Source organism: Scardinius erythrophthalmus, assembly GCF_964197995.2.
Source record: "Scardinius erythrophthalmus genome assembly, chromosome: 5".
Classification (NCBI taxonomy): domain Eukaryota; kingdom Metazoa; phylum Chordata; class Actinopteri; order Cypriniformes; family Leuciscidae; genus Scardinius; species Scardinius erythrophthalmus.
The window spans coordinates 41,690,175-41,713,541 of NC_138225.1; the positions used below are offsets into that span (position 1 = coordinate 41,690,175).

At 44.0% G+C, this 23,367-nt stretch overlaps 1 protein-coding gene across 1 annotated transcript in view; it reads right to left on the reverse strand.

Moving 5' to 3' along the window:
• LOC308691630 (segment polarity protein dishevelled homolog DVL-2-like) overlaps positions 1–23,367 on the reverse strand; it is a 352,473-nt gene that overhangs the window by 312,585 nt on the left and 16,521 nt on the right. Inside the window, exons 2-4 of the mRNA XM_081367040.1 lie at positions 13,501–13,570; positions 7,559–7,713; positions 6,950–7,059 (exon numbers count right to left, since the gene is read on the reverse strand). Of these exons, the coding sequence (XP_081223166.1) occupies positions 6,950–7,059; positions 7,559–7,713; positions 13,501–13,570 (335 nt within the window). The remainder of the gene's footprint in view (positions 1–6,949; positions 7,060–7,558; positions 7,714–13,500; positions 13,571–23,367) is intronic.

Genomic DNA, 23,367 nt, shown 5'->3' on the forward strand with positions numbered 1-23,367 from the left:
AGACAAACTTAGTCCCGGTCACGTTGGAAGTTACCGAGCTGGCGACTATTTTCAGGCGCTGCGTCATATTACGCCTGCTGGACCTGCTGGACAGTTTCTTGATTATGAATGGATTCGATGAATTTCTGAATGGATTCGAAAACAGTAAAACTCCACTGTTTAACTCTGGGGGAGTTGTAAAATGAGCCTATTTCCAAAAAAAGTATATCCCTTTAAAGGTGCACTGTGTAATTTCTAGCGGCATCTAGTGGTGAAGTTGCGAATTGCAACCAGCAGAGGTTACGGTGGCCGACAGGAGATGTCGTCGTCTAACACAGCAGAGAGTAGCCAGGTAAGCAATGAGGTTTCTTTACAAAGATAAATTAAGAAATCAGGTTTACCTAATTATTCAGTAAAACGATATGTTATTGCGAATATTATTGTTACTTGTTCATCACTGTGTCAGTGTTTTATTCACTGACTTTAGCTAGCTTCTTTGCACGAAGAACAACAGTGACGAAACGCGTTTGTCTGTTTAGGGCTACTGTAATCATGTCGGTGCATTTCAAAGGGGACCCGCGGTGTATGTAGATAGAATTTGCTCATTCTAAGGTAATACAAAAGTCTCGGTTCCGTATGGTAACCCTCGTTCCCTGAGTCCAGGGAACGGAGACGCCTCGTCGGGGGAGTTCCCCTGACGAATTGGGATCACGCTAGGGAGCCAATTGCCTTCGAGAGAGTTAACAACGAGCCAATGAAAGAGAAACTGCATTGCACAGAAATTTTGCGGGAGCTAGCTAGGGAATCACACTGCTGTTCCGCAAGACCCAATCAGTGGATATTGGATAACACTGGGAAAGCGTGCCCGTCCCCAAGGAAAATAATAATGGGGGGGAACGCTGCGGAAGCTGAGGCAGCCTAGAGGAAGGCCCTCAAATACACACATGTACTACCACGCAGGGTAGTGAAACATATGGCAGTCCTTGAAGGTAGTCCCAGTCCGGAGGAGTGAGGAGCGTACTCAACAGGGACGACAGAATGAGTCTGTCAAGGGGAAGACACGGCTGAACTGCACGTGGCAATCATGGGTCGCCGCAGGGATCACTGGAAAAGGCACCCAGTCTACTAGCAACTCCTTACTGAAGGTAGCAGACCTGGTGCCGGGCGGTCCGCAACGCCTGGCACCGGAGGGGGTGATGGAGGAACTCACGAGGTTAGCCGTTTGTTGGGTAACCAACGGAGCAAAAAGACGCACGTATCCGCTCACGGAATGGCGTCGCAAGCCGACACACCTATTCCCTCTAATTACTGGCCGTAGCAAGTACTCGGGAGGAAACAGGTTCCACACGTAGGCTATAAAACCTAGCGAACGTGTTCGGTGTCGCCCAGCCCGCAGCTCTACAAATGTCTGTTAGCGAGGCGCCTTGTGCCAGAGCCCAAGAAGCGGCAACACTCCTAGTGGAATGAGCCCGCAACCTGGGTGGGCAGGGCTCACCCTGGGACTCATAAGCCCTGGTGATAGCATCCACTAGCCAGTGGGCTAACCTCTGCTTGGAGACAGCCTTCCCCTTCTGCTGGCCTCCATAACAAACAAAGAGCTGATCTGAGGTCCTGAAGCTTTGCGTTCTGTCTATATAAACCCGGAGGGCCCAGACGGGACAGAGAAAAGCTAGGGCTGGGTCTGCCTCCTCCTGGGGCAGCGCTTGCAGGTTCACTACCTGATCCGCGAAGGGAGTGGTAGGAACCTTGGGCACATATCCGAGCCGGGGTCTCAATATAACATGAGAAAGGCCAGGCCCGAACTCTAGGCACGATTCGTCGACCGAAAAAGCCTGCAGATCCCCCACCCTCTTGAAAGAAGCCAATGGCTAAAAGGAGCGCTGTCTTAATGGACAGGATATTAAGCTTGACTGTCAGCAAAGGCTCAAAAGGAAGACTTTGAAGCGCTCAAAGCACTAAAGTTAAGTCCCAAGAGGGTACAGGGTGCAAATCGCGAGGTGGATTTAACCTCCTAGCACCCTTGAGGAATCTGATGACCAGGTCGTGCTTCCCCACGGACTTATCATCAACTACATCGTGATGTGCGGATATTGCAGCAACATACACTTTGAGGGTGGAGGGAGACAGCCTTCGCTCCAAGCCCTCTTGTAGGAAGGAGAGCACAACTCTGATCGGGCAAGTTCGTGGGTTCTCCCCGTGGGAAGAACACCAGCCGACGAACAGGTTCCACTTCAGAGCATAGAGGCGCCTCGTAGAGGGGGCTCTAGCTGAAGAGATGGTATCTACCACTGCCTGTGGCAGGCCATCTAGAACCTCCGCGTCCCGTCCAGGGACCAGACATGGAGTTTCCAAAGGTCTGGACGCGGGTGCACTAGGGTGCCCCTTCTCTGAGACAGGAGGTCCCTCCTCAGAGGAATCGGCCAAGGAGGGGCTGTCGCGAGGAGCATGAGTTCTGGGAACAAAGTCCGGGTTGGCCAATACGGGGCCACCAAAAGGACCTGCTCCTCGTCCTCCCTGACCTTGCACAGAGTCTGTGCAAGAAGGCTCACTGGGGGAAACGCATATTTGCGTAGGTCCCGGGGCCAGCTGTGTGCCAGGGCATCCGTGCCGAGAGTTCCCTCAGTCAGGGAGTAATACCACTGGCAATGGGTCGTGTCCGGAGAGGCAAACAGGTCTACCTGTGCGGCTCCGAAGATTCGCCAAATCAGCTGGACCACCTGGGGATGGAGTCGCCATTCTCCCGGAAGGGGGGACCGACGTGAAAGCTCGTCGGCCACACGATTGAGCTCCCCGGGGACATGAACAGCACGAAGCGACCTCAGATGCTTCTGACTCCACAGGAGGAGGTGGGAGGCGAGTCGCGACATACGACGGGAGCGTAGACCACCTTGTCTGTTGATGTACGCAACGGTCGCAGTGCTGTCCGTACGGACCAGTACGTGTTTGTGTCTGAGAAACCCCTTGAGGCGACACAAAGCTAGGTGTACTGCTTGCAACTCTAGGCAGTTGATGTGCCAATGCAGCTGGGGCCCCGTCCAGTTCCATACCGAGATAAGAGATCCTCTGCACAGGGGAGAGTTTGCTTGACCCTCGAAAGCAAACCGAAGAAATGGTCTGTGTCGGGGAAGAATCGAGACATGAAAGTACGCGTCCTTCAGGTCGATCGCTGCAAACCAATCCTGGGGACGGATGCACTCGAAAATGCGTTTCTGCGTGAGCATCTTGAACGGGAGCTTGTGCAGGGCCCGATTCAATACACTGTAAAACCCTGACCTCATATCGGCTGGAGGGACCGGCTCGATCGCGTCCTTGCCAGCAGGGCGTCGATCTCCTTCCGCAAGACAGGAGCATCCACTGGACGCACACGAGTGAATGTCCAGATTGCCAGTGCGACGGCCTCAGGAGCGCTAGCCAGGCTCCGTGAAACTGCCGCAACGAGCCCACCCGCACCGCCGGCATACCCGCGGAGGGGCAGCGAGGCGGAAGGCAGGGACACGACTCCGGAGGCATTGTACCGGCCGAGAGCGGGGTCTGAGTGTGTACTTGAACAACACCTACCTGCTTCCACCGAGGGACAGACGGCAGAGAAGACCCGAGAGTGTTCTGCTGTGGGCTGTCGCCTGGCCTGCTCAGCCTGCTCTTTTAATGAAGTTTTGGGTACCACCGACTGGCTGGTCGGCGGCGGAACAGAAAAAACAAACACAGGATTCTCCACCCGGCCCTCCCCCGGGGGAAGGAGAGGAGCAGAGGCCCCCTCCTGAAGAGCAGCTGTTCGGTCCTCCGGGTCGCCCGTCTCAGGAACGCTTCTTCCCCCTGGTGTTGTTCTTGGGGGTCGAAGACGGCTGAGCGGGCGGGGGAGCCCTCTTGCGACCGGCACCCCGCCTCCTGGGGTTAGACTGCTGCCCAGGAGGAGGAGCAGAGGGGGCCGCAGGAGGGCGCCCTCGGCGATGAGCAGTCTGAGGTTCCTTGGCCGCAGAAGACGGACCAGCAGCAGTCCGCTTCCTGGGCAGGACATGCCGAAGCACCTCAGACTGCTTCTGGGCGGTGGAGAACTCTTGGGCGAAGTCCCCCACCGCGTCGCTGAAAAGGCCCACTCGGGATACAGGGGCATTCAGACACCTGGCTTTCTCTGAATCCCACATAGCTGCGAGGGTAAGCCAAAGGTGGTGCTCCTGGACCACCAAAGTGGACATCGCCTGTCCCAGAGAACGTGCGGTGACTTTCGTTGCCCGTAGGGCAAAGTCCGTCGCCACACGCAGCTCCTGCAGCACCCCTGGGTCGGGACCACCCTGCTGCATGTCATGAAGTGCTTTGGCCTGGTGAACCTGAAGCAACGCCATGGCATGCAGGGCGGAAGCGGCTTCTCCACACGCCGTGTAGGCCTTCGCGGTCAGACCGGAAGAGAATCTACAGGCGCGGGAGGGGAGTGAAGGGGCACCCCGCCAAGTGGAAGCGACCTTCGGACACAACTGCATCGCTACCGATCGCTCCACTGGGGGGATTCCCTCGTATCCCTTCACCGGTCCACCATCCAGGGTGGTGAGAGAGGAGGAATGAGATGGTCTATGTCTGGCAGTCAGAGGTGCCGTCCATGACTTCGAAGTCAACTCCTCATGCACTTCCAGGAAGAATGGGACCGGAGCGGGACGCTGAGAACCAGCGCCCTCATACGCTCACCAACAGCCACAGCCGAAGTAGCCGCCCGCTGGACTGAACCAGCAGACGAACTAGAACGGGTGTAGACTGAAGGGACACCCTCAGCAACTTTCTGCTGAAGGAATCTTAGTCTTGAGCGGAGCGCCGCCAGAGTCATGTTCCCACAATGAGAACATGACTCGTTCACAAATGCTGCCTCTGCGTGTGCTAAGCCCAAACACGAGACACAGTATTTGTGACCATCACCCTGCGACAGAAGTCTACCGCATCCAGAAACGCACGGGCAAGATGACATCTTTGTCACGTAGACAAAGGCGCAGGTCGCCCGTAAAAGCTCTTTTAGAAAAGAGAGAGAACCTCTCTTTTACGTGCCGAAGCACACAGGGACCCACCGCGGCCACACAAGGGGAAACTCCAAGCCCGTGTGGGCACTCAATACCAGCCGTGAAAACGGCTTTTGTTTACACAAAACAAGCGCGGCTGGCAGCAGGAAACGCCGATCGCTGATGAGCGCTGTAACACCGGCAGAGAGAGGACTCTTTCCTTGAAGAGGACTCGTTGAAACAAACTCTTTTTTTTTCTTTCTTTTTTGACACTCTCAGGCGAAGGAAACAGCAGCAAACTTCAGTGATGAATCCTGTTCGGGGCGTTAATCCTGTTTGAGGCGATAAGCATTGCGCAATGTTTACTTCCGCCTTTTATACCCGCGCTGGTAGGCGGGCCGCGGAATGCAAATATTGCATGCCAATTCAGTTTCTCTTTCATTGGCTCGTTGTTAACTCTCTCGAAGGCAATTGGCTCCCTAATTCGTCAGGGGAACTCCCCCGACGAGGCGTCGGAGTTCCCTGCTGACGAAAGGGAACATAACGGTTTATTAAGTAAGGTCTTTATACACCATTGAAAACATAGTTTTGTATATGATATTGCATTTCTGTCAACAGATCCTCCTAAATATTACACAATGCACCTTTAACAGTTCACCAGGCTCTTAATGATTTTTGGCTGATTTCTTAATATCTGAAGGCTTTTCCTAATGATCATTAGAATAGAACACATTTCACACTCAATAACTCATGAAGGTCCAGACTTTAAAACTCTTGATTCTAATCTTTGGATAGAAAGCTCGATTCGATTCACGATTCACTGGTTTTCAGTTTGATTCAAGAATGATTTTTGCAAATTCAGAACGATTCGATTTGAGACTTGAACTTGCCCTTATGAAAATGTACCACTGTTCTTGAAATCGTTTGAAAAGTCTATAATTACAGGTAAGACCATTGATGACTCCACATTACCATGGCAATGTTGACGTTTTTTTTTTTATTTATCTATAGCATTTGTTAAAAAAAAATAGCAACCTTAACCTACACATTTAGAAACTATAGATACAACATGCCACAGTTGTAATATAAAGATAGCCTACTGAAAAAATATATTTCCTTAACATTTGATCTATTAAAAATTCTACACGATAGTCAAAATTTACCACCATAAATACATTCAAATATGAGAAATTATAGTATGGGTGGTCATATGGTTTTAAAAGTTTTCTAATTTATGTTATTGCAAGATGATGATTTTTCCTATTTTCATCAGCCTTTTTAAGTTTATGTGGCTGTTTTAGATCATGTTTGACTTTCTCTATAGCGTTTTAAATTTGGGTCAAATGGGTCGAACATTTTATCATCGGTGTCATAATAGGAACAGCGCGCTCAAATCTTGGAGCGTGCTGGTTAATGCGCGCACAGTACGGTGATTCACGCGCCACGAATGCACAATAAACTGGACTTCAGTCATATTGCGCCAATAATTGGTCCATTCACGTAGCGCGTATAAAAGCTCTGAACACGCAATGTATATAATTAATTAATATCCTGACTATATATCCATTAACTATGGTATAAATATTGGGGGGGTTGTACTTGACAGTTTTAGTTATGACAGTTTTTTTTGGGGGGGGGGAATTCACTGGATTTCTATTCGATTCAAGAACGATTTTTGCAAATTCACAACGATTCAATACGATTCATATTAAACTACAATGCGTGAAAATTCATTCATTGTGACCTCATGACCTCATGATTCACTCTGTCCTCGCAGATCCCCCCCCCATTTTCAAAAACTCATCGGATCTAGACGAATCGCGTAAGTAATCTATTTTGATCTCAAAAAGGTGAATTTACAACCAGACTAAGGTTATTGCTAAAACTGATCACCCTGTTGAAGTTTATTTTGACATAACAACCAACTGCCTGGCTTTGCTTTATCCTTTTCCTAATATGCAAATATTCAAACACATAAAGATTGTTCTGACCGTGCTGCTCTAAACTCTCTCTGCGTCTGGGTCTTTCTCTCCTAAACGACATGACCGACTCTGTTTCAGTTGCTTCATCCAGAGTCTCCACACTGCTGGCCACATTAGGGCTGAGAGAAAGAAATAGAAAAACAAAGGATGAGGGAAATTGATTAGACAAGTACTGCTTCAATTGATCTGAAGCCACCTAATAATAACCCATATCCAAAACATCAAAATTCCTCTAAAATACTCCTTACTCATATGGTGTACTTAATATATATACTGGTTCAGCATATTATGTTAGCAATGACCTAACAGTCCATTTTTGTGACACCTTAACCCTGGTATATTTTCTACATATTCAAAAAAGCTCAAACTGAACACCCATTGTTAAGCTTTTTCAAAAGTTACATCATGTCCTAAACAGGTGTCCTAAATGTGGCCTGTAATTTTTCCCTGCTCTGAAAGAGAAAATGTTGTGAAAGTAAAAAAATAAATAAAAATTAAATAAAAATAACCGCCAATCAAACCAGTGACCAGCCACTTCCAGCATAAGTACTTTAGTAATTTACTTATTATTGCTTATGGTATCTGAGAGGTTTTTACTTGCATCAGTTTGTGCCTTACTGGAATGAAGGAGGTCTTGAGTCACCAATGCCACCTGGACGCTCTGTGGGTGGAGGGGGAAGGGGGGGCGGAGGAGGGGACGGTTCCGTTCGCAGTCCTGCAACAGGAGCTGGAGGTGCTGCAACTTCCCCTGCAGCACTTTCTGAGGAAACCAGCTAAAGAAACCAAAAATCGAAAAGCAGGTGCTCAACCAACTTTAGAGGGGGTTCCAAAAAAAAAAGTGTAAAACCAGCTAAAGAAAAAGGTAAAACATGAGGAAGATAGATGTGATGGAATGAGACACAGAAGAGAGCATACGAGAAAAAGAAAATCAAGAACAGAAACTTTAGACATGGGCATCCACCCCTAACCTTATTCAAAGCGTGTCAATAGGCCTGTCGCGATAGTCGATAATTCGATTAATCGCACGATAAAAAAAATGAGCTCGATAATTTTTCCGGCCGCGATAATTCCATTTGCATGCTTGTTTGTTTTCCTCGTCTCTTTCTCTCTCTACCAAAGAGACTGGATGACCACTCTCGCTCAGTTATTTAGTGTATAGGAGGAGTGAACCCTCTTTGTTGTCAGTTGCATGGTCTTTGTGTGGGGAGGCGGCGCCGCGGCGCTTGTCAGTCACATGGTCTTTGTGTGGGAAAGCGCCGGCGGGACTGTTTGCGGCTACTGCCGGGAGAGAGAGAAGACACTAGTTGTGAGTTGCGACAGCGAGCCCGATCACATGAAAATGCGTATCTATACCACGAATGTTATTTCTCGTGCCATTTATACGCCAAAAATAGTTTTTGCATGCATGATACGCTCTTTATGGCGTGTAATACGCACGCACTCCTCACCCCTAATCCTAACCAAGTATTTTCAGTGCGTAGCATACACGCAATAAAGCGCGTCTTCCCGACAGTAGGCTACACAATCACTTGACAAAGTAACAGGAGGACAAAGTAACAGGAGTAACAGTGCAAAATTGTGTGATATGGCTTGTTGAAGCTTTTTTTTTATTTGTTTACAAAGGTCCTAACTGTCAGTTTTGCCTGTTATGGAATGTATCACTATTTAAGCCTAATGTCTAAAGCCTAATGTTTAATATTTTTTGAAGTGCAATTTTGTTTACATCCATTTTATTTATTAACAGACATTTATTTTGTTAAAGGGTCATGAAACCCCCCTCTTTCAGCTCAAGTCTAGCTCATAATCTTTTTGAAAAATGCAACTTAAATGGGCGTGGTGGCTGTGAGAAGAAGGGAGGGGGAGTTGGTGTGGTCAAAGCCAGTGGCCAATGCATATCGACCGTCACTGTCAGTGGTAAAACGAGAGGAAATGCTAGATTTTTTATAGCTGGCAAAGTTAAAGTCTAATGAAATACACTGACACCTTATTTTTGTCCTTAAAAAGTAACTGAATGCCCTGCTACACATATTAGCCTACTACAGTAATCATTCTATTTAAAACATATACATGTACATGCATATCGGCCATTATAAAATATATATTTGTTTATATACACTAACACTATAAATGCATATATTTGAAAATAATAAATTTTCCACTTAAAAAAAAAAAAAAAAAAAAAAAACGTTCCGTAAATAGCCTACACTACGCGCCCCCTAAACCCACTAAAGATGGACAATGAATGTGACATAAATTTGCACAAACTAAGCATGCGTTGATGTATTTTCGAAATATCTACATTTTAATAACGAGTGATTATTTAACAAAAGGCAAGTAAAAACGGTCAGGGTTACATTTAGACACAAACACACACACACACACACACACACACACCTCTGAAGCGATAGAAAAGTCCTCGGGACCGCATCACTAGCAAGACGAAATCTGCATTGGTGTACAAGGCTGAAGTCCACCATTCTCCAGTTGAATGGTTGCTACACACACATAGTTTAGATGTGTCCGTGGTTTATGGCCAACCAACCGCCCGCAGTCAGAGTCCAGCCCTGGCAGCATCACGGGGAAAGATGCACTGGAACTTTTGCACCATGAAAACAAACGCGCGTCCCATCATTGCCTCTCTCATCTACTACGCGATATCACAGTTTGACATGTCTGTCTTTGGAAAGATCCACGTGGTATCATGATTAATTCAGTGAAGTGTCTTCTCATTGGATATGAAGGCTCAGCCTCATTAATAATTATGAGAGAACGATGAGTCATCACCGGACGATCCGTACAGAAAAACGTCACATCCTGTGACGTGGACTCGATGAAGATTTCAAACCCGGAAGACGAAAATAGCCGATACAAACTCAAATTTAACCATTTATATCCTATTATTAAATTTTACAGATTATAACATTGTCTTCTATGGTGTTCAACACACCTACCTCTGTTAAAATCTCAGAAAAATTGGTTTAGGGTTTCATGACCCTTTAACAGACACTAAAGCGGGTCGCACACCGGACGCGCAGCGCCACGTCTTTTAAATTCGAACACATTATTCTCTATGAGAGTACACACACCGGCGGCGTCTGTCCGCGGCGCCCAACAACGGCTCAGGACCGTGTTCAAAAATCCTGCCGCGCCACAGAGCGCCATTTACATAGTTTTATATAAAATTTACATTTATGTGTCTCAAATCGTAGTTAATGTATATATGGACTTAATCCTGTCCTGCAAATATACATTTAGTTTTATATTTATTTACAGAAATCAGAAAATTGCTGAATGTTATCGGATGACAGTTGTCCTAGACGTGGCGCGGCGCGGCGCTGAGCTGCGCGTCCGGTGTGCGACCCGCTTAAAGAGTCCATTGCTTTCATTGTTTTTGGTTGTTTTGTTCATTTTTTGGATATTTAAAATGTTTTCCGTTTTCAATGTTTAATATTCTTTAGAAATAAAAGTTTATAGATCGTTGAAAAGGTGTACCTGCATTATTATGCCATTATAATTATAATATATGAAAATGGTCTCAGAACGACAATATTATCGTTTATCGCGATAATTTCTTGGACAATTTATCGTCCAGCAAAATTTGTTATCGTGACAGGCCTACGTGTCAACATCACAAAGAGTACAATAAAGGTGTGACACCTCCTGTGACGGGTTTACACTATAGATTATATCACGTGACATTTCATACACAGGCTTAAAAAATATGTTATTATGTTGAGGCCACTAGTGGACTGTTATTCTTGTTGAGTAGCCTACATATTGTGTGTAAACCAGGGTCCAAAACTTACTTTTATCATACCATATTCATGAAACAGATCGAGCTGTCTAAATCATTTGTAAAAATGTCTCTGATTACTTGACTGTAACATGTTCCCTGAGAAAGCGGGAACGAGATACTGAGCTGAAGAGCTTTGAGAATACTTCTTTGTATGACCAGTTGTGAATAATGTGTGGAACACGTCAATGAAATTGACATTGAACTTGACAGCCTCAGATGGTGACGTCATTGGAATGCGTGCTCATTAACCCTCAGAGGTCGGAGATCACGTCGGCGTGATCTGCTCGCTTTTTTCCTTATGAGTTGAATTGAGACCCGAAATACTCTTTTGACTTTGATTTTACAAAACAAGTTTCATACATCAATCGATTCTGTTAAATGTGTATTATTTTTGTGTATACTCACAATAAAAACAAAGTGCTGTGCTTTTTGCCAAATAAAGAAAAATAAACACGAAGCGAGTTCTGCCTTCTCTCTGCCAGTGTAGTCCATTCTGAAACGCGTCCGAAAATGAACAATAACTCAGCGAATACTCAGTCAAACAGGCATACAGTCACACAGGCATGAAGCTTGAATTCTCTTCTTTTTAATGAAGTAATTTCTATAAAAAACAAATATTCTCATCTTGTGAAATCTGTATTAAAAGAGAGCGATTCCAGTCGAGCTAATTACATCTGATTCAGATGTAATGTGACCCCGCCCACGGAGAGCGCGCGCTATATAAACGCAAATGGCTGAGGCAATCCTGTGAACGCCCCCATATCAGCTCGAGAAAAAACACAAGTTTATTCAGATCATTACTTGTTTACACCGTCTTGCAGCTGTGAGGAATAATAATGGAAAATGTCCCCCAGAAGTGCGGGTATATCGAGGAGCGAGCTGAGGAATACTAGTAAGTTTTTTCCATCTCACGTGAATTTCTTCACGTGGGTTTCTGTTTATGAATGAATTAACGGCAGAGATGCGCGCTGTTTACCACAGCTGGCAAAGACAGTTTAAATTTAAATCGCGTGTGTGAATTAATGATGATGTTTCAGCAAACTGTATTGCTATACTGAGATGAGTAAAAATCGACTGAAATATTTTGAAATAAAATGTAGGCTATTTGTATAAGCAACGTATTAAACTGCAAATTAACAATATGCCCTAATATTTCATGAAAACAACGTTACAGTCAGGCGAAATATGAAAGTAATGAATACATAGATAAAATGTAGGCCTATAATCATTTTTTTTTTACAAAGAAAGAGTACACTTGAAATATTGTTGAAATTGTAATATTGTTGTAATTGTAACCTTTTTAATAAAATGGCAAAACATATTTACAAGATAGATGTAAGCAAAATCTTAAATGGTCAATATAAGTCTTCTTCTAAATTGTGGCTCAGTCAGTGTCACACCTGAATGAATGGCTAATTATGCAGAGTCATTATGCAGAGTGGGTGGGACATTGTTGTAAACCACTCCTCGTTCACGCCCCCTCGCATATTGGCTTTCCAAGCAAAACCTGTTTTACATCAATTTAAATCAATGTATGGTTTTATGTGAACGATAAAGCAAGACTATTTTCACATAATTTTGAAGAAAAAACACTAGGCGAGGACATCCATTATTCAAAAGTCTTATTGAAACATATTTACTATGTGTTTTGTGGCCTTATTTCAGAAATTTTAGTTTTTAGTTTTTTCAATAACCATGCATAAACATTATTCTCTCAAAAATGAAAACATGTACATACACGTGGCTCACATATTATGGTAGCCCTGTTTGTGCTTTATAGAGTGAATTTACACCTTTGCCATTAATATGTTTATAAGCAACTGAAAAAAGCACAAATTTCAGGGCATGTCAGAACATCTCAAGGGCCCCAAAAACAGCTCAGACCCCAGAGGGTTAAAGGCTATAATTAGATGTGCCACAGGCTGCTCTTAGCTTTGCTGCACCTATCTGTGTTGTACTGTGATGCAGGTCTTATTCTCTTTTAATTTTGTAGTTCTGTAAAGCACTTTGGTCAGTCAGTGGCTGTTATAAAATGTGCTATATAAATCAAATGAACTTGAACTTGAACTTGATGAAGCGTAGCACCTCATTCCCACTTTCTCAGGTAACAGGGTTACAGTCAAGTAACCCGAGACGTTCTGTTTCAAAAGCTACAATCAATGCTGCGCTGAATCGCTTAGGGAACGAGAATACCCACGCCACTGCACTGGGGTCTGTCTAGACTCCTCACGGTTGTATAGTGTGTGCTCACAAGCACTTCCTTGATTAGCTCACAGCATTCCTTGAAGAGTGAGAGAAGAAAGAGAGAATATTCTGCCCACTGCTTAGTGAAAACTAACTCCTAAGCAGAGAGACAGAAAGAGAGACATTCCAATGTCGCCGATGTCAAGTTCAATGACAATTTCATTGACGTGTTACACACATTATTCACAGCTGGTCATACAAAGAAGTATTCCCAAAGTGCTTTAGCTAACATTGAGTGTAGCTTTTGAAAGGGAACCATTCTTATGCAATGTAATGACAAGTGCATTGTGAAAATGTACTGGCCTTGAAATATGTAATTTGTTTCATTATTTCATCACGTGATTTACACATTGTGACTAGCATAACTTAACACTTCGCATTTATGTCATTTTGTGCCGATAAATACAATTTAGAACCCTGGTGTAAACTGTTTAAACATTTTAAGTGAATATAACAAAATAATATAATAGTACAGTAACAGGTTATGCTTGTAGTGAATGTGCAAAGAGCCATCTCCTACCCAAGAAACCACTCTTCCATTAAAGCAGGGAAGTTTTGCAGAGTCATCTGATATCTCTTCTTTCACCACCCTGCCAAAACACATCACAGGGACAGACATACACAGAGTTAACAAACATAGTTAAGTGCCATTTACACAAACTCTAGCTCAAAGAAATACAGACAAAGACTCAGATATAAGACAGACCATGTCCAGAATAACATAGTAATGTCATGCTTACTGCACAGTATGTACTGTATGTTGACCAATATATGTTTAAGTACCGTATGTAAAAGTAGTGTCAAATTTCAAAAAGTAGGCTACATAACATTATAACATTTGATTATTCTGTATTCATGTCAGTTATGAGTTTACATGGTGTAAGAACCATTCAACCCATCGTAAAACAACTAAAAGCAGTTTCAATAACTAAAAGTAGTTTCTACACATGTAAAATCACATATGTATAGATACCACAGATTCATAGATACAGATACTAGGGTAACTTGTCACAATGTCTCTTTTGTTGTCATGGTAGCTTTTTTCTCTCATGGTATTATACTAGCAGAAGTATCACGTACAAAGTTGTATTGCACTCAGCGGTATTACACCTCTATTATAGTGTGGATGTGACGTTAGGAGCAGATGGAGCAGGAACAATTCTGTTGTATTAATTTACACAAAAATACTGTTAATAATATATTATTACTATTACAGAGAACACTGGAATATTATTGGAATATTCTTCACTTTCACACCGCACTGCAATTCAGTTTTCACTGAAGGGAGACTCGGTAAATCCTACATTTTGAAGTTTAAAGTTCAAAACTTCAATAATGAATGAGAGCATTACAAACAAAGAAGTATTCCCAAAGCGCTTCAGCGCAGCACTGACACAAAACAAACACAGTCTGTGAATTAAAGTGCATCTTAAAAAAATATATATATAATTTAATTTTCCATTTCATAATCATGTTATTATTTACAACTCACATGTGAACACAGCATTAATTTATCTCTGTTTTTTATATTTATTATTAAATACAGTGATATATGTTATACTGCTCTGTATTTGCATAAAATGTAAATGTTGCTGTTAAATACTGGTATGTATCTTGAGACAATTGCTTTCGGTTAAGACAGTTCAAACATCCATTTTAGTCTGAGACTAGGACTATGCCTTGTCTGTGAAACTGGGAATGCATTTCAAAAACACATCCTGTTCATTATAAATACTACATACTGTAGGCTATATTGCATGCCATTCTGAATATTACCAAAGACTTCAATTTCAAGAAGAAAAATTATTCAAAGAGGATTTCAAATCCTTTCACAAAACACACCATATATGTGAATTAAATTTTACATTTTCTTCAGATCCTCATATGTTGCACTACACTGAAAGCAAGAGGCAGGAAGTTGAAGCCAGACACGCATTCCCATAAAGAAACCTTAAACGTGTAAGCTTTTCACTCAGACGTCCCTGACTCTTCTCCTCTCTGCCCTTTATTTAGTATAGGTTAGTTCCTTGTTTTATACATCTCTGGATCTCTCCCATGGAAAGAGAGCCCTGAGGCTTGTCCCTGCCTGCATGAGACTTAAAGATAAAGAATCATTCATGTTCTTATGGACACACATTCCCAGGTCTATGGCAGAGGTCCTTCAACCTTAAAACAAACAAACACACAACACACTGTCTGTGAATGAGAACGCATCTTATGAAAGCCACCATCTGGCTTCTGATGAATACTACAGTTAAAAAAAAAAAACTTAATGTAAACGTTAATGTAATAGCTTATTTAATAGTAAGCTATTTATTACGTTTTGTTTTCAAATTTTATATATTAAAAATAATTATATTGTAAAAACATTGTTGCACTTCAACATTATGTGCTGGTATTAACTTAAGTTGCTACTGTTCAATAACCCATACTTTATGTGAAAATCAATATTACATTGAGCTTAAGATTTTAAGTTTTGAAATAAATTACAAAAATCATTACATTAATAATGTATTACTTATTACATAATGAGGTGGGGGGGGGAAATCTCACAATATTGTATCAATATTGTCTGATATTTTTTTCACATTAATATTTTTCTGAGAACAGTGATTGACCATCACTCATTGCAAGTGAGAATAAGAAACATGCAGCATTAGACACAAACAAAATTCTGTTGAACCAAAATGTTTAATTTGTAACAATCTCTGAAGTTTTTAGTTTAGTTTATCTCAAAGTTTTTAGTTTGTTTGTTCAATGAAGTAAAAAATTAAGTATAGCAGTAAATTCAGCAGCCACTGTGCAAAGCAATTAAGTCCGAGATTAACAAGAACAAAGACCACAATCTGATCACATTTTTGAAAAACAAGAGAGCTTTTTGACAGCAGTAGAATAGGACAGTTGTTTGATGAAAAATAACGAAGACAAACATTTGTTTTCTTTGGGATATTAAGATAATAAGAAAATATCATATAAATATCATATAGTGATGTTGGTTGCTGGAACTAATAAATGCAAAAGGAGATCCCACTGTTCTGATTAAATAAAGAACACATCACATCACCATATTCATCACCAAAACCTGAGCAAATTATTAGCCTATATAAGTTTTTTAAATCCTCTTCCTAAAAAAAAACAAGAAATATCACTATATATCTTATCACAACTTCTGTATCGTGATACGAATCATAGTCAGATTCTTGGTGATACACAGCCCCAAATAATTTGCACCAATGACTTGTGGACAGTAAAATCAGATCATTATTAAGCAAGCAAATGGGATCAATTTAGAGTTTTATGGCTTTAAAGGATAATCCATAACAACATTCCTGCCTTTCGGTTGAGTTGATGAATCCCTAAGGAAATAATATAATTATGTATTGGCAGGCCTTGGAACTTTGCAAGCATGTTTTCCTTGCAACAAGCTTTCTTTTCCAAACAATAAATTACATTTTTAAGAGCGACCGGCACATGTGGAAATTATCAAGGCAACTAAGGTTAAAGACCCCATTGGGAGCTACAACAGTAGGATCCACAGAGCCAAGAAACTATTTTCAAAGAAATCTAAGTTTGTATCATTTAAGTCCAGCAGTGATCCAGGTTTTATTAGCATAATTATACAGGATGCAAATGCTCATAACATACATTGGTTTGGTTAGTTCATTTAGAATTAACTTAAATTACTGTTGTTACAGGTAGAAAGTAAACATGTTGTCATATTTAGTTATGTTCGTTGTGCTCGCAAGAGTACTTTAAAGAACAAATGTATAGATACAACAGGCCTGGAAAGGGAACACCAGCATGCTAATTTCAATTAGGTGTTTGAAAGAGAAAGTAAGATAGAAACAGAAGGTGAGAGAGAGGTGAATGATGACAGACTATGCCACATTTTTTAATCTTAGGATAACTGCATGAATGTCTTGGAAACATGTCACATGTGCATATAGCCATGGTCCTAATACTTTCCACATCTGCAGACTGCACCATTAAACAATAGGCCACAAGAGGTTTTGCATTAACATATTTTACAATGGTTGTGGTTATAACCAACAGGAAAACGGTTGGTTATAACAAAGAAATGAACAAAGAAATATCAAAGAAATGTACAACACTCGCGTTACAGTGTGTGTAACTTGATGCTGTCTACCTTTACATTAGCGCAAGTAACTGCATAGCTAATGTGACCGCCACATTCCACATGTCAAGTCAAGTCAAGTCAACTTTATTTATATAGCGCTTTTCACAATACAGATTGTATCAAAGCAGCTTCACAGTATTAAATAAAATAGTACATCAGTGTATGTTTCTGGTGTAAAACATCCACGTTTGGTAATGCAGATCAATAGCACTGTTGAATCGATTAATCAAATTAAGTATCCCCAACTGAGCAAGCCAAAGGCAACAGTGGCAAGGAACCGAAAAACTCCATTAGGTGACCTAATGGAGAAAAAAAAACCTTGAGAGAACCCAGGCTCAGTCGGGGGCCAGTTCTCCTCTGGCGTTTATGAAGTAGAGACCGGATTTAACTGTAAGATTAAAATATTATATGAATGCCTGGCTGAAGAGATGCGTCTTTAATCTAGTTTTAAACTGGGAGAGCGAATCTGAGCAACGAACAGTATCAGGAAGGCTATTCCAGAGTTTTGGTGCTAAATGTGAAAATGCTCTCCCTCCTTTGGTGGATCTGGATATCCTAGGTATGACCAGAAGCCTCGAATTTAGTGATCTTAAAGAGCGCGATGGATTATAGGGCGATAGAAGATCCGTTAAATAAACTGGAGCTAAGCCGTTTAGGGCTTTATAAGTCAGTAGCAATACCTTGTAATTAATACGGAACTTTATAGGTAACCAATGTAGTGATGATAAAATTGGTGTTATATGGTCAAACTTTCTTGATCTAGTAAGAACTCTAGCGGCGGCATTTTGGACTAACTGTAGCTTGTTTATTGAGGATGTAGGACAACCAGCTAATAAAGCATTACAGTAATCTAGTCTCGAGGTCATGAATGCATGAACTAGCTTTTCTGCATCAGAAACAGATAGCATGTTACGTAATTTAGCAATATTTCTAAGGTGAAAAAAGGCTGTTTTTGTAACATATGAAATATGATTTTCAAAAGACAAGTTACAATCTAATATAACACCCAGGTCTTTTACTGTAGAGGATAAAGTAACAGGACACCCTACTATGTTAAAGTTGTATTGAAGGAGGTTTTGTGGGCGGTTTTTTGAACCGATAAGTATTACCTCTGTCTTATCTGGATTTAATAAAAGAAAATTGTGCGTCATCCAATCTTTTATATCTTTAACACACTCTGTCAATTTGGATAATTTAGCGTTTTCATCCGGCCGTGATGAAATATATAGTTGAGTGTCATCAGCATAACAATGGAAACTAATTCCATGTTTCCTTATAATATTTCCAAGTGGCAGCATATATATTGAGAATAATAGAGGGCCTAACACAGATCCTTGCGGCACTCCATAGTTTACTGGAGTTATGATCGATTTTTCTCCGTTTAAATAGACAAAATGGTAGCGGTCAGCTAGGTATGATCTGAACCAGCTTAATGCTTGTCCTTGAACACCGGTATAGTTTTGTAGCCGATCTAAGAGTATTGTGTGATCTATAGTATCGAACGCAGCACTAAGATCAATTAAAACTAGTATTGAGATACAGCCTTGGTCAGAAGCTAAGAGTAAATCATTTGTGATTTTAACGAGTGCAGTTTCAGTGCTATGATGCGGCCTGAACCCAGACTGAAACTTTTCATAGGTGTCATTTTCTTGCAAGAAAGAGCCCAGTTGGGCAGACACAACTTTTTCTAATATTTTGGACATAAAAGGAAGATTTGAAATGGGTCTATAATTTGCTAGGTTATTTGGGTCTAATTGTGGTTTCTTAATTAGTGGTTTTATAACTGCCAATTTAAATGTTCTTGGAACATGACCTAAAGATAAAGACGAGTTAATAATATTGAGGAGAGGCTCTTCCACTATAGGTAACACTTCTTTCAATAGTTTAGTTGGTATGGGATCTAATAAACATGTTGTTGTTTTAGAGGAAATGATAAATTTATTTAACTCTTTTTGTTCTATAGTTGTAAAGCACTGTAATTGTTCTTGCGGGGTGATAATCGAGGCTGAATTATAAGGCGCGATTGAAGATTGAACGTTTACAATTGTGGATCTGATGTTTTGTATTTTCTCAGTGAAAAAATTCATGAAATCATTACTACTAAACTGTAACGGAATATTTTGTTCAGGTGACGCTTGTTTATTTGTTAGTCTAGCCACGGTGTTAAATAAGAACCTAGGATTGTTTTGGTTATTTTCTATTAGTTTGCGGAGATGCTCAGCCCTGGCCGCTTTTAGGGCCTTTTTATAGCGTGACGTACTGTCTTTCCAAGCGATTCTAAAAACCTCTAAATTAGTTTGTTTCCATGTAACAAGCTAGGTAACCATAAACAGTAAAGCAACACACAATATATAATTTGTTGACTTACTTGTCCGACGTTCAGCAAGCCCAGCTCTGTATTGACCATTCGATGTTCATTTGTACATCCAATTATTGAGCAACTATTATGCTTCGCTCGCTCAAAAGCCATGATATCTCTCGTGGACAAACTAAAATCGCGCGCGCGCCTGTAAAAAAATAGGTTCTCTTACGAGAGGTTCTCTCGTATTTGCGTAAGCTAGCTTACGCTACGGGTAAAGTCATCTTTTCTCGAGATACTGAAGCCAAAAATTATCCTAATTTTTCATATATTGTCATCGCAGTGCAGCAGGCAGCACAGCAGAGCTAGAGCGGGCAATACTTCGAGCTCATTGGCTGCCGCGCGGCAACTGCTTAAGCCTACTAGTGAGCCCCGCGTGACGTCGCGCCCTCGCGCGTCACAGCCCGCCATAAGGGGCGGCGTCAGAGCGTATATAAGGAGGGCTCGGAGGCCGAAATCTCTGATTTCTGTATCTTCAGCGAAGCGCTCGCATCGCTGTTCTCCGAGAGAAGCCGCCGCCGTCGAAAAAGCACCGAGCCAGCTTAGGACAGCGCCTGAGGAAGCCGGACGATCTCTCGCCGCCTTCAGCCTGCCGTGCCAGCTCAGCTATCCGGCGACATATATCCTTTTCTCTGCTGTGTGTGTGTGTGTGTGTGTGTGTGTGTGTGTGTGTGTGTGTGTGTGTGTGTGTGTGTGTGTGTGTGTGTGTGTGTGTGTGTGTGTGTGTTCGCTCACGCGACACTACTAAAAGAGCAGAGGCGTTTGTTGCAAAATGCCTCACAATTCCTGTGTTCTGTGCTCTCTGCCTGGGTCGTGACCGCGCAGCCGTCGCCCTTACTTCGGGCGGCGGCGAACTCTGCGAAGAACTGTTGAAGTTGACCCCGCGGGCTAGACTCGCCACGTTCGACGCTTCCGCTGTCTCTCCGTCCGCGGATGCAGCAGCTGAGCGCTCGCCGGAGCCCCTCCCGCGAGCCTCGCTATCTCCTTCTCCCCCCCACCTCCCGACGCGCAGCGGCCGGCTTCGCCCGCACTGCCGTCGCCTCAGGGGATGAAGCAGACAGTGCTGCTTCATAGACAGCTGCTTACTCCCCTCTGTCAAGCCGCGCAAACGGCGCCGCTTACAAGGGATGTCAGAAATGGACGGTCTCGGGCTATAGCTTCCTTTACGTTACAAGAAAGCTACCCCCCGCGGATGACGCACGCCTCTTCCTGCGCTCTCCCCCTCTGTTCGAGCCGCGCAAACGCGCCGCTCACAAGGGATGTCAGAAGTAGACAGTCACGGGCTGGTTTCCTTTACGTTATAAGAAAGCTACCCCGTGTGTCGGTCGCGCGCGTCACTCTCCGGCCACCTCCGTTCTCGCACATTTCTCAGTCCCCTCCTAAGCTCAGGCGACTAGAAATATCTATATTGCAGTAAACAAGGCTGTTTTTATACACGCACGCCTGCAAACAAACGATGTCGCCGCATGATGACATCTTCCCGCTCTCTCTCCCTTTGTTCGAGCCGCGCAACTGCGCCGTTCTCAATGGATATCAGAGCGGACGTTACGAGCACCGGCGATAAAAGGAAGAGTGAGTGTTTTCGTCCCGCCTAGGCCAGACTACCTCCAATTCTCGCATATTTCTCAGTTCCCTCTAAGTTCAGGCGGCTGGAAATACTATTACTGCAGTAAACGTGCCTGTTTTAATACATGCGCGCCTGCAAACAGACGCCCCAAGGCAACACGACGCTCAGTCATATGCTCGCACTAACTGAAAGTTTATGTGTGCCCCTGTGGCTCAGCGGCAGAACATTAGGCTTCCGCACGGTAGACCCGTGTTCGAATCCGGCTCTGGCGGCAGATAAATATTTTTTTCTGCTGGCTTCTCCGAGCTCGCTATCAGTTTCCTATAACGCCGATGGTGTTATAAGTGTAGAAAATGTGCCCACTCCCACGTGCTCACCGCTACACACAAACACAGTCTCCCCGGTAACGCTAACAGAGCGCACTCTCATAAAGTGGACACACGCCGCTTGAGTACTAAGTGTAGTAAATGTGCCCACAACTCTGTGCTCACACCTACCCGCTGCTCGCTCTGCCACTCAGTTACCCCAGGTTGCAGATCCTCTAAAGCTCACAAACAGTAAAAGGAGCTCAATGTCTGGTCATCCGGCCCATGCCGGCAGTGTTATGAGTGTAGTAAATATGCCCACGTCCCCGTGTTCATGTCTACACACAAGCACGATAACCCCCGTTTGTCCCACAGAGCACACTCACATAAAGCGCGCGGCTGCCGCTCGAGTGTTAAATGTAGGAAATGTGCCCACGCCCCAGTGTTCACCCCTACACACTGCCCGCTCTGTCTCACATACTCGGGGTTCAGATCTCATAAAGCCCCATGCCCTTGGCGGTGTGCTAATAAAGAGTCCTGTGCCCGCTTTTCAGCGCTCACACTCGCTTGTAAACACCCCCGTGCTAGAGACCGTGTCAGTGAGCACCGCTCAGCCGGTCGTCAGTATCAGCGAACCCCCGCTCCCCAGAGCGCGCTGCCGCCCTTTCGGGTCTCTTGCCCCGCGCAGGGCAGCGGGCGAGACCCGGAGGCCATTCGACCCCTAGCTATGAGTGCGGATGCATGGAAAGCTATTCCGGGCGTGTCGAATTGGGTACTGAGCACTATAATACAGGGCTACTCGCTTCAGTTCCGCCGCCGTCCTCCGCGCTTTCGAGCACGCGTCGAGACGAAGGTGAATGCAGAGGCAGCTCATCTGCTTCATGCAGAGATAGCGAATCTGTTGCGGAAAGGGGCTATAGAGAAAGTTCACCCTTCTTTAACCGAGGCAGGCTTTTACAGCCGTTATTTCCTCGTTCCCAAGAAGGACGGAGCGCTCAGACCTATATTAGATCTGAGATGTTTGAACAAAGCTCTCATGAGCCGGCCGTTCAAGATGCTCACTACCAGACAAATTCTCGTGCATATTCGCCCGAGGGACTGGTTTATCTCTCTCGATCTGAAAGACGCATATTTTCAGATTCAGATTATACCCCGTCACAGGCCATTCTTGAGATTCGCCTTCGACGGCCAGGTATATCAATACACCGTCCTTCCGTTCGGTCTATCCCTGGCACCCCGTACATTACGAAGTGCGTGGATACGGCGCTCGCTCCCCTGAGATCACAGGGGATGCGAATTCTGAACTATCTGGACGATTGGCTCATTATAGCACAGTCAGAGGAAGAGCTCACTTCCCAAAAGATGACGCTTCTCAGTCATTTAGAAAGCCTGGGTCTTTCAGTGAACTGGGCCAAGAGCACGCTATCCCCCAGCCAGTCAATATCCTTTCTGGGATTAGAACTGGACTCGGTGGCCATGACGGCCAGGCTGTCGACACAGCGCGCGCGCTGTATTCAACTCCTCGCCGCGTCTTTTCAAAAAGACAGGTGTTTCCCCCTGAGAACGTTTCAGAGGATGTTGGGCCATATGGCGTCAGCCGCAGCAGTTCTGCAGCTGGGTCTGCTACGAATGCGCCCGCTTCTATGCCGGCTGAATGCGAGAGCGCCCCGCAGAGCGTGGGTTTCAGGTTGTGCCCGAATCAGAGTGACTCAGGGCTGTGTTTCAGCCCTGCAGCCCTGGCTGGCAGCCGACTGGTACCAGCAGGGAGTGACGCTGGGAGCGATCTCTCACCGCAAACTGATCTCAACAGACGCATCCAACACGGGTTGGGGAGCGCTTCACGAGGGCAGACCGGTCTACGGCCACTGGTCAGACCAGGAGAAAAGCCTTCACATAAACTGTTTGGAGATGCTAGCGGTCGAGAAGGCGCTCAAACACTTTCTCCCGTATCTGCACGGGCACCACGTGCTAGTCCGTACGGACAACATGTCAGGAACCAGATCCAGAACTCTGTGCAC